Source organism: Vanacampus margaritifer, chromosome 1 (genome assembly GCF_051991255.1).
Source record: "Vanacampus margaritifer isolate UIUO_Vmar chromosome 1, RoL_Vmar_1.0, whole genome shotgun sequence".
In the NCBI taxonomy this organism is placed as follows: Eukaryota; Metazoa; Chordata; class Actinopteri; order Syngnathiformes; family Syngnathidae; genus Vanacampus; species Vanacampus margaritifer.
Genome location: NC_135432.1, coordinates 64,144,291 through 64,156,668, shown reverse-complemented (window position 1 = coordinate 64,156,668; position 12,378 = coordinate 64,144,291). Strand labels below are relative to the sequence as shown.

Here is a 12,378-nt window from a genome sequence, read left to right as displayed (position 1 = left end):
GCGACGTGAAGTTATCACTGATTTTTTTGTTTTGTTTTTGGGGGGCATGGAGCTATTATTAAGTAACCAAATAAAACCGAGGCAGCTTTCACACTTTCTTAAGCTCGCGGGCAGTTTTCTCGATGGCCTCCCTGGGCTCGCTAGGCGGGGGGATCTTGAGGTCGGTGGGCTCCACGCCCCACACCTCCGTGGCGTACTCGGCGATGGTTCGGTCGCTGGAGAACTTTCCCGTTGCCGCGATGTTCTTCACCACCATTTTGGTCCACTCTTTTGGATTCTGGAAATAAAACAAGAGTAAGGGATACAAACATTGCAGCCAGGTCTATGTATGTAGCTTCATTCACTCAGATAAGTCTCAAGTCCTTACAACATTAGCATAGCATTAGCATTCTGTTCCAAATTTAAAATATTTGAAATTAACACCAAAATTTTTATGAAGGAAATTAAAAAATACCTGTTTTGTATTTATTTCATTTAAAAACAAAAACTACAATTTTGGTTTTGGTTAATTTGTTTGTTTTCATAAAATGTAATAACTTTGTTCATATTGCACTTTGGGAACCACCAAGCTAAAGCCTCGGTGTTTCGAGTTCGGTTATGATTCCTTCTGTTTTTGTTTTAAATCATTTTAAATGAGTATAATGACAAATCACACAAAACACAGTTTTATCCAGGCCTGCATTTATAAAAGTTAGTTTTGTGATTTACCTAATTTTAATGGCTAAATCATGAGTGGCTAGGGAGATAGCTAGCTAGCACAAGGGGCTAAAGCCAAACTGTGGCAGGGTTTTTACTTTCTGGACCTGGATTTGCCATCTCTACTGCATAGGATAATCCGGATTTTGCAAATATCTGTGTTGGTTTTGATCGCATAGCCTTTGAAAACAGACAAAATGAAATTGAACACTTCCAAATGGTTCATTAATGCGGTACCTTATAGAGTTTGCTGACTTTCTCTTGAGATTTCAGATACGCTTCAAAGTCGGCAAATACTTTGAACCTGCAACGCAAGGAAATTAGTTTTTTTAAATGAAGTCATTATTTAGAAGAAAAAAAAGTGTCTATTTTTTTTGCTTGCAGCCCACCGGTCATATTTGAAGAGCATCTCAGTCAAATCCTTGAATAAATCTGGATTTTTGGGGCTGAAGAAGCCGCTCGTGATCTGGTCCATCACTTGTTTCAGCTCCGGGATCTTCTTGTAGTAAGACATGGCGTCATATCTTAAGAAAATGTCAAACAGAAAAGTAAGCCAGACGCCTTGTGAAGCAGAAATCTTTTGCTTTTTTTGTTTTCTTTTGTTTTTTTGGCTACCCGCTTTTGTCCATCTCCGCCACGTCTTGCACTGTCATGCCGAAGATGAAGAGGTTGCCCACGCCGGCCTCCTCGGCCATCTCCACATTGGCGCCGTCCATGGTGCCGATGGTGAGTGCGCCGTTCAGCATGAACTTCATGTTGCCCGTGCCCGACGCCTCGGTACCCGCCGTCGAGATCTGCTCCGACAGGTCTGTGGCCGGGATCACTGGACGAAAAAAGACAAGGGGGGAAAAAAGTATGTGAGGATTGCAACCTATTACCAACACTTCCTACTATGTTAAGTACTTTAAAAAAAGAAAAGAAAAAAAAGGTACCTTTCTCGGCCAGTGAGACTCTATAATTCTCCAGGAAGATGACTTTGAGCTTGCTTCCCACCACGGGGTCGTTGTTGACCACGGCAGCCACAGACGTGATCAGCTTGATGATCTTCTTGGCCATGTGGTACCCCGGGGCGGCCTGCAGGGGGCAACAGCTGCTGACTTAATTCTGTGAGTGTGGGCGTGTGTGTAATGCTTGCGGTATGAACCTTTCCCCCGATGATCACAGTTCGAGGTACGAAAGGCGCAGACGGGTTCTTTTTTATGCCTGCGGGACAACACACAAATGATTATAAGCAGTATTTATGCACCAATATGAGCAAAAGTCAAGTTGACTATGTGGATGGCTGCATAGCTTTTTCCAGACCCTGCATTTATCTGGTACTTTTTTTTTTAAACTTTTTTTGTGCTTTCAGCTACTATAGAGATGTCTATTAGTCTAGATTTTTATTGATTAAAAAAATTTACCATTACCATAATCAAATTTTTTGAGGGATCTCAAAGTCTATGCTGATGACCGAATATCTTTATCCAGAGCGGATGTTTTGGGTTTTTATTGATATTTGAGTTGTTTTAAATGACTATGCAGATGAACGCATAGCTTTAGCCAAAGCCTGAGTATTGCTAAAATTCATGTTTGTATGTCATAATAAAAAAATAAGTTATAACAGCTATAGTCAATACATGCACAGAAATAAACAAAAATGATTCTGCACACCCCACTAAGGTTCATTAAGTACATGTTGCATAATATAAACAAAGTGAAAGTGTGTGTGATTTTAGTCCTGCCCACAAACCAGTGGAAAATTCCGTCTGCACATCAACAAGCATATTTGTTTGGACTTGCAGGAATGTGTCGGCGTAGTGTTTTCCCTGAGGGAGGTAACAACAACACCCCCGACGGGTGAGTTGTGTACGTACGGTTGTACATTGTGACGATGTGCAGGCAGTTGAGCAGCTGCCGCTTGTACTCGTGGATCCTCTTCACGTGCACGTCGAACATGGACGCCGCATTGATCCTCACCCGGTACTCCTTCTCCAGGTACTGCGCGAACTTCACCTTGTTGTCCTGAGTCACGCATGCACGCGCACAAACAAACGTACTTGTGTTAGTTGTGCAATGTGCGTGTCGCAACAACGCACATTAATTACTACAGGCCGTGATGAAAAAACACACAACGGTGTGCCAGGAGTTCCACAATTTGCGTCTGAGCTCGCAGAATATGCACACACCTGGCCATAACATTAGGTACCTTTTAACTGTACGCTGTATTAAATTAGCCAATGATTTTTACTTTACCATAGATACTAGATATAGACCGATATGCTTTTTTTTCGGGGCGACCGATAACCAATATTTGAAGCCAATATACATTTGCAGGAAGAAAAAAAAGTTGGTGTCAAAATTTGTAAGAATATAATAATAAAAACTCCAGCACTTGACTGCTTAAATGCCTTCAAACACGTTTATTAACCAGCTTTTGGGATTTGCAATACGTTAAAGTTTTTTTTGTTTGCCATCAGCTTTTGCAACAACTATAATGCCAACTCCCAAATAGCCACTAATTCGCTGGTTAACAGTTAGCTCGCGGGCTAACCATTCACCGACACGCTAACCCCAGGATAACTACCAAATAGCCGCTAAAAAACTGCTATTAGGTTAGCCTGCGAGCTAAGATCACGGGCTAACCTAATACCAGTTAATTCGCGAGCTAGCTGTTAGCTCGCCTGCTAATAGCCGCTAATTCGCGAGCTAACCGTTAGCTCGCGGGCTAATAGCCGCTAATTCGCGAGCTAACCGTTAGCTCGCGGGCTAATAGCCGCTAATTCGCGAACTAACCGTTAGCTCGCGGGCTAATAGCCGCTAATTCGCGAGCTAACCGTTAGCACGCCGGCTAATAGCCGCTAATTCTCGAACTAACCGTTAGCTCGCGGGCTAATAGCTGCTAATTCGCGAGCTAACCCTTAGCTCGTGGGCTAATCATTCACCCGCACGCTAATTCCCAAATAGCTGCCAATTCGCGAGCTAATTGTTAGCTCGTGGGCTAACTGTTCACCCACACGCTAACCCTGGAAGAACGGCCATCAAAACAAATAAAGAGGCCGATGCAGATATTCATAAAATGTAATCTGTCGGGCCGATTATCGGTACCTGTTTCACTTTGGAAACATCCCGGATGAAAGCGGCGTTGTCCGCGAAGTCGTTAAGCTGCCGCAGTTGGCTGAGGTCCTTAATGTAGTCCTCGCCAATCACCTGAACAAGAAAACAGATATTGTTTACGGAAAAAATAAAAGGGACACATTTAAATAAATAAAAAATTTAAATAAATAAAAAAAACCTCAGCGATGAGTTCAGCCAGTCCGGGGTTGCACAGCAGCAGCCAGCGTCTGGGAGTGATGCCGTTGGTCTTGTTCTGGAATTTATTTGGCTCCAGTTCACTGAAGTGTCTGAATCTAAGAGGAGAAACACAACATCATAGAGCGGTATAATTTGACCCATAGTTGGGTTATTTTTGCCCCAAATTGTTTTTGGAGTGTAGGTTTTTTCTTCTTCTTTTTTTGTATGAGCTATTTTTATTATTTTTTTTACAATACTGTGACCTTTCTTTAATATCAGAAACGTATTCTGAGCTTCAGATCATGATTGGATATCGTTACATCCCTAGCAACTAGTCTGCGTGTTTGTAACAGGAGATGTGCAAATATTGCGATACAGCATGAAGACACAGTTTTTTTTTTGAGGAAGCAGCAGAGCAACCCAGTAGCTGCACAAATAGCAATAAAAAAAAATTGTGACGTATCAAATGTGCATCCTAAATAATAAATGTACAAAAATATAAATTAATAAATGAAAATTAAATATGATACAATATGATCTAACCAAAATAAATACAGTATATCATTGTAAAAGAAAATATTTGACAATAAATACAAATATAAATGAAAAAGCATGAATTGCTAGAAAAAAACTAATTATTTACAAAAATACGTCAAAAATCCTTTGCCATTGAGGCCTTAAAACTCACACTTGGGTCTTGATGATGTTGGAGTGTATGCGAGCGACGCCGTTGACGGCGTGCGAGCCCACGATGCACAGGTGCGCCATGTTCACCCGTTTGCCTCCCTCCTCCTCGATCAGCGACATCTTCCGCAGCTTGTCCACATTGTTGGGGAAGAGCGACGTGATCCTCTGCGTGCGTGAGAACAAAACAAACAAATAAAAAGTCCGCCTTGCATCTAAATTTCACTTCCTTTTGGCTTGACCCGAGGGCCACGGCTTGACGACATTTTTGGGAACCTGTTCAAGCAGTTTTTGTTTTAAGAGGGGACTAACCGACCAAATCAAACGACCAGGACAGTTTTGGCACATGTACATAGAATGCGTGTTTGTTGTCAAGCAAGAAAAATTTGAGTTTTGGCAGTTATTTTGAAAAAAAAAAAAAAGTGGGAAGTTGAAGGTACTAACAAGAAAAATATTTTTCTATTAATGATTACATTTTTTTAGCTGATGTTTCTATATTCGGCATCTCGTATTTGTGCTTGCTTTTTTGACGAACATGTTGTTTGCATTATTTTATGATTTTGGTGGAATATTTTCATATTTTTTTCTAATAATTGGGGTGTATCAAAGATTTATACTTTTTTTCCCCCAAAGTATTTTTTTTTTACTAGTATTTGTTTATTTTTCAGCCACTATGTTTTTTTTCTTACTTTTTGTATTATTTTCTAATATTTGTTGTAATGTTTTACTATTTTAGTATTAGAGGGTTTTTCATATGCTTGTGTTTATTCTCAAATATTTTTCGAATTTTTGTTTTATTTTTCATCAAACTTATTTGTTAATTTCAGTTTTTTTTAATGTCCAAAAATGTTTGGATTATTTTCAAAATGTTTTACTTTTCTTCTAATATTCGGGGAGTTTTTTTTGCATTTGTATTTTTCGAAATACTCAAGTGTTTTTTCCCCCAGATATTTTTACTTTTCCAAGTTATTATTTCATGTGTGTTTAATCAAATACTTTTTGCATCACAAGTTTTTTTTTATTATTTTGTATTTGTTGTTTCAAATATTTTTGCTTTAATTCATCATGTAATTTTTTATTTTTTTTTTTACTTTAATTTAAATTAAGTTGTGTATTGTGCATCCAGTATTTCTCTGTCAAAATTTTTAAAATTGTTTTCTAATATATATTTTTTCCATGAATGTGGTCAAGGAATAAATTAGTCGTATTTTAAGGCATCAGTGTAATTTTTGTGTATTTTTGCATAATATTTTTGTTGATGTTTGCTAGAATTTTGGTGCATCAGTGTAATTTTAGTGTATTTTTGCATAATATTTTTGTTGATGCTTGCTAGAATTTTGGTGTCTCATCTAATACTTTTTTGTAGCATGTGTGGTGCTCACATCCAGGTGGCTCTGGTTGATCTGGTAGATGATTTGCAGGTGTCGCGGCAGGAGGGTCTCCATCAGCTCCACGGGCCAGCGCTCCAAAGCCTCGGGGAGAACCGTGTGATTGGTGTAGGCGAAGGTGCGCTTAGTCAGGTCCCAGGCCTGTTGGGGACGGAGATGACGACGTCTTGCACCAAACAAGCCCCTCCCACCCAGAACGTCCCGCGAGACTCACCACGTCCCAGTCCAGCTTCTCGATGTCCACGAATATCCTCATCAGCTCGGGGATGGCCATGGCTGGGTGGGTGTCGTTAAGCTGGATGGCAACCTGCAATCACAACATCCACTTTCCATACAAGAAATCTTCCAACAAACTGCAAGCAACTACTCTGTCTTTTTGCAATAGCTGTATTTGTTTTTCATTGAATTTTGCATATTTTTATCTATAATAATGTCCCCCAGTATCTTTTAGATTATTTTATCAGTCTTGTAAAATATTTATGTATTGCTGTTCATCTAATATTTTTGTTGTAGTCTTGCATATTTTTCATTTTTTCTCTCTCTAATATCTGTGTTTTCTAACACAGTATTTGTGTACTTTTTCTTCATGTTTTACAATTTTTCCCTACAGTTTTTGTTAAATCTATGTTTAGATTTTCTCTATATTTTGCATTTGAATAAATAGTCATCAGATTTTTTTTTTATCCACTTGTAAAAACCTCTCTCCAATGTTTTTATTTTATTTTAGCAGTAATAATTTTGTTTTTCCAATACTTTATTATTTCCAATATCTGTATTTTTCTACTATTTCGTTTTCATGCTGTCTTATTTAAAAAAAATATTCTGAAATATTTTTTCATAACATTTTATGTCATTATATTTATTTCAATATTTTTATTATTATTATTATTTTCTGCTTTTTATTTAATGTTTGGATTTTTGGGGGGTAACATTTTTTTTTCTATTTTGCATTTTTTAAATATCTGCATATTTTTAAGTATTTGTGTATTTGTTTCACTTATTTTTATATTTCCTTCCTAATTTTTGCTTATATAAAATGTTTAGTTTTGTAATATATCTTTATTTTTTCATATTTTTGTAATATGAATGTATTTTTTTTAAATTTGCATCTTTTTCTATATGTGTGTATCTTATTCTCATAATTTTGTGTTTTTTCCTAATATTTTTATATTTTCTTCTCATATTTGTTTATTTTTCATCTAATAGTTTTGCATTTTTCATACGTTTTTTTTCTTCATTCCTCCCTACTTTTTAGGATTTCAGTTTACTTTTTAAAAATCTATATTTAAAAAAGAATGCCCTTTTGTAACCCCGTGTGTTCAGGCCAGGGGAGGGGCGGGGGCGGGGGACACATGCCAACTCGTTTACCATTCATTTCTACTTGGAAGTTGTGGACTTGATCCAAAGAGTTATCATAAAGTCACTTCCTGTTTGAGGTTCTCACTTTCTCTGGGAAACTGTTGAAGGACGTGCGTTCTGGCGTCCCTTTCTTGGTGGTCTTGAAGCGTCGGATGATGTCCTGCAGGGTGGCGGCCACCACAAAGTACTCCTGCTTCAGGCGCAGCTCTTTGCCCTCGAAAAACTGAACCAACCCCGACACACGCAGAAATCACATTTCATTTCATTTTCTTTTTATAGGGATAGTGGCGCTTCAATGCTCACGTTGTCGTTGGGGTAGAGCACTCGGGAAATGTTCTCGGCCAGATTGCGGTCCAGGACGGCCTGGATGTAATCTCCCACATTAACTGTGCAGACACACCAAAACACACTTTTGATGCAACGCGTCCTCTTTCCCCACCAAGAAACAGGAAACGGTCTTGCAAGAGTAACGGGACGCTCACAGTCTCTCAGGTTGAAGTCGTTGGGCGCGCGAGCGGACCACAAACGCATCGTGTTGACCGTGTTGTTCATGTAGCCCGGGATGGGCGTGTCGTATGGCATTGCCAGCACCACCTGAATGGGCCAAACACGTGCACAGGATAAAGTTGCAGGGTATTTGCACCTCTGTAATTATCTGTAGGTATTTTTTTGCACTAACTAGACTATTATATATATAAATATATATAATATATATATAATATATATATATATATATATAAATATATATAATATATATATATATATATATAATATATATATATAATATATAAATATATATATATATATATATAAATATATATAATATATATATATATATATATATATTATATATATATATATATAATATATATATATATATATATATATATATATATATTATATATAATATATATATATATATATATATATATATTATATATATATATATATAATATATATATATATATATATATATATATATATATATATATATATATATATATATATAATATATATATATATATATATATATATATATATATATTATATATATATATATATAATATATATATATATATATATATATATATATATATATATATAATATATATATACATAATATATATATATATAATATATATATATATATTATTATTTATATATATATATATATATATATATTATTATTATTATATATATATATTATATATATATATATATATATATATAGATATATATATATATATATATATATATATATTATTATTATATATATATATATTATATATATATATTATTATTATTGTTAATATATATATATATATTATTATTATTATTACTGCTAAAAAAATATTTAAAATGACAAAAACGAATTATAGTAAAAGCATAACATTGTCAACTCTCCCATAGACACACATGGGTTGGATTTTCTTCACAAGTAATATACCTGCGTGTCGACCCACTTGCTACCATCCTTAGTCTCTTCCACGCGCCCGTAGAAGTGAACGGGCAGCATGTACTCGGGCCGGGCCTTCTCCCACGGGTTGCCGTGACGCAGCCAATCGTCTGCTTCCTCCACCTGCAGGAGTAATGAAGAGGAAGATGTCATACGCCGCTAAAATAATAATAATAAAAAATTACAACACATTTGGGGTGTTTTTCGGTAATTTTTTGGTGTATTTTTTTCAAAATATTTTAACTTATTTCTCTCTAATATTTTGTCCAAATATTTCATCACAGATTATTTTGTCCATTTTTTTCCCTACTATTTTAGTATTTTTAAGTTTGCATTATCTTTGTGGTTATATTTTTCCTACAAAAAAATAAAAATAACTAAATCAATTTGGATGCTTCCCCCAAATTTGTGGTTATTTTTCTGCAAACATCTTGAAAATTATTACTTTGCCTCTCTTGAAATCATTTTTGGTGCAAAAGTGCATGTTTGCACTGGAGGCCTCAACTGCAAACAAGCAGGAATCCAAAAGGGCAAAAAAAAAAAAAAAAAGAGACAACTTTCTGTCTGCATACTTTGAACAGCCACGTTACTGTTAATGATTAGCTCGTGCTGCATAGCGACCTACTCTACTTTGGCCCCGTGCCTGATTTCATAATAATAATAATAATGATAAAATAAAATACAAAGAAACTGATGAGAGCTGCACTATGAACAGCGTTGTGCAGACCTGCCAGCCGTCTCTAATTTTCTGGTTAAAGATTCCGTATTCGTAGCGGATGCCATAACCGTACGCCGCCAGTCCAAGGGTGGCCATCGAGTCCAGGAAGCAGGCTGTGGGCAAACAAATGACATATTTAGACCATACCTCTTTTATAAATATATATATATATATATATATATATATATATATATATATATATATATATATATATATATATATATATATATATATATATATATATATATATATATATATAAATCCAGCTAACAAACTGCCGCTAGTTGTGAAGCTAATTGGCCACCATGTATCTCATGTTTGCGCTCTCAAGTCAAAACAGAAAGAAAAAATTGACGGCTCTTATCTCAAGGCACTGCGGTACTTCATCTATTTGCTGGCTCATGTTCACACACTCTCCGCCCTTGTAAAGCTTCCTGGCGTCCAGCCAAATATTTCCTATTGTTTGTCTTTTTGCAACGCGTTCAACCTTCTTCTACCTGCAAGTCTGCCCAGGCCTCCGTTGCCCAGACCCGCGTCCTCCTCCACCTCCTCCAGCTCCTCCATGTCCAGGCCCAGCTACACAACAACAACACAACATGCTAACAAACGCATGCTACGCTGGTATGCAAATGAGCCGGTCCGACCTGGTAGATAGCTTCGTCGCAGGCGTTTTGCAGGCCCAGGTTGATCATGGTGTTCTGCAGTGTGCGGCCCATGTAGAACTCCAGGGACAGGTAGTAGACTCTCTACACTCAGTCACACAAAACAAAATTCTAAATTCAAGATGCAAGCGCAGACACGATGGCTATAAAAGCACAACTTGGGATTTCAAACGGGAAATACATTGATATTGTGATGCATACTGTAGCATGGTTATATCAATGTGTAAAAAAAAAAAAAAAAAGAATTAATATAGGAGTCATTTTAATTGAGCTGGCTTGGAATGAGTTCATTGCATTGTATTTTTTATTTTTTTACCCATAAAAATTAGTCAAAAAATGAGGGTACATTTCCACACAAAATGGGAGTTAGTTCAAGAAAATTAAAAGGAAAAAAAATGAAGAAAAATTTGCACCAATGTTCATCCAAATGCTTTTATTAATTAATTATAATAAATAAATGGCAATTAAAAGATGAGAAATAAATACTATTTTTCATTACTAACTCTTTCGCTGCCATTGACGGCTATAGACGTCAAAAATTCATTTGAATTATTCCTATTAGGTTTTACATTTGTGCTCACTTTTTTTTGTGTTAGAACAGATATAACATTTGTGATTAATCGTGAGTTAACTAGTGAAGTCATGTGATTAATATTAATATTAATATATTAGTATTCAAAACAAGTTAAAGTAACCTCAGGCAAGACGCCAACAGTCGTACTTTCGAACTTAAAGCCGCACTCAGCGATGAGGGATCATGTAAAGATGGAAGGGGAGCGCCAACGTCCATACACATATTTCAAAAGTCAAAATACACCGAGTCGCCGCAGCCAAGGGGGGCGGGGAACCCCGCTGCCCCGATCAATAAGCTCACAGGCGGCCACCAGCGACGGCGATCGAAGAACAGCGGTAAACACCGCCGCGAGTGACAGGGCGAGAAGGTTCTGAGAGACTCGGTTCCGGCTACGATACCCTTTTATACATTTGGATCACGTCAGCCAGAACCCTGGAAATGTCCTTTTATGAGTTATTTCTCGAGTGATGCATGCGCGTGGGGGATTTCAGTGCTGTTTGTAACAATCGCAATGTGGCACCGCGCCACAGGGTGGCGCTTCTTTGCTTTTGTGTAGTGTGTAAGTAAGTGATAAAAAAAGTGATTTAAAAAAAAAAACGCCCAGGCAAACCTCACAGCTTCAAAGACTGGGGCTGCAAAATATCAGTTTCTGGGCCACAAATGGTCCTTGGGCCGCATGTTTGAGATCCCTAATATAAATGAGAAATAATATAATTTAAAATGAAAATAATGATTTGATTGTAATCCTTTTTTAAAATAATTTATCTAAATGAAAAAATGGTGTTAAATAATTGATCACAAGTAAAAATAAACAGTTTTACATATAAATGAAAACACTTTGTATTTATTTTATCGAACATTTGGTGAATTATTAATAATTACATTTACTATAATGACAATAAGATTTAATTTTTAAAATAAAGTATTTACATATTTTATGTCTACATGTATTTGATTTTTTTTGTCGCCTTGAAGAAGCACAGTTTGGCCACCCCTGCATGAGAATGTACCTAATGAAGTGACCAGAGAGTTTTTTGGTTTTTTTTGTTACCGATCCAACTTTATTGCTCGTACCTTGGGGTCCGCCTCGTAGTAGAACTGCTGCGTCCGGATCCAGCGGCCCACCAGGTGGTCGCGGACGGTGTGGGCCAGGGCGAAGTAGTAGTCCCTCGGCGTGGCGATGTTCCGGTCCTTGACCAGCGTGAAGTGCAGGTGGCGGTTGAAGCCCTTCTTCAGCTCGGCCACGTTCTCCACGCCCACGATACCGCGGATGCTGATCTGCTTGCGCTTCTCCTGGTCGGTCAGCGGGGTGGCCATCGCGTTGTCTGGTTTCTGTCCGCCTCGAGCGCGTCTGAGTCCGGGTAGCTGCTGTTCTGTCACCTGGTGGCTGCTCCGAGAGTGAGTGAGACTTGAGTCGAGTCCTGAAGGTGAGGAAGTCAGCTGTCATTGGTAGGCGGGGCAGAGTGGGCGTGTCTCTTTGAAGAAGTAGAACGTTGTTTCTTTCAAGTTGTGTCGCTCTTGACTTTAAGCCAATCAGCTTTCAACGAGTCAACTTTCGACCAATCAGC

The 12,378-nt window shown here is 37.3% G+C and overlaps 1 protein-coding gene across 1 annotated transcript; it reads right to left on the bottom strand.

Annotated features, from left to right (window-relative positions):
* Positions 1 to 88: 88 nt before the first annotated feature.
* On the bottom strand, positions 89 to 12,233 carry pygl (phosphorylase, glycogen, liver). The gene is made up of 20 exons (XM_077560307.1): positions 11,885 to 12,233; positions 10,219 to 10,320; positions 10,072 to 10,150; positions 9,584 to 9,687; positions 8,848 to 8,979; positions 7,883 to 7,994; positions 7,704 to 7,786; positions 7,486 to 7,623; positions 6,256 to 6,348; positions 6,036 to 6,182; positions 4,658 to 4,821; positions 3,971 to 4,085; positions 3,784 to 3,885; positions 2,553 to 2,700; positions 1,841 to 1,899; positions 1,629 to 1,770; positions 1,312 to 1,519; positions 1,086 to 1,220; positions 934 to 1,000; positions 89 to 277 (listed from the first exon to the last, which is right to left on the bottom strand). The coding sequence occupies exons 1-20, from the start codon at positions 12,125 to 12,127 to the stop codon at positions 89 to 91; spliced, it is 2,562 nt and encodes an 853-aa protein (XP_077416433.1). The 5' UTR covers positions 12,128 to 12,233.
* Between the last annotated feature and the right edge of the window lie 145 nt (positions 12,234 to 12,378).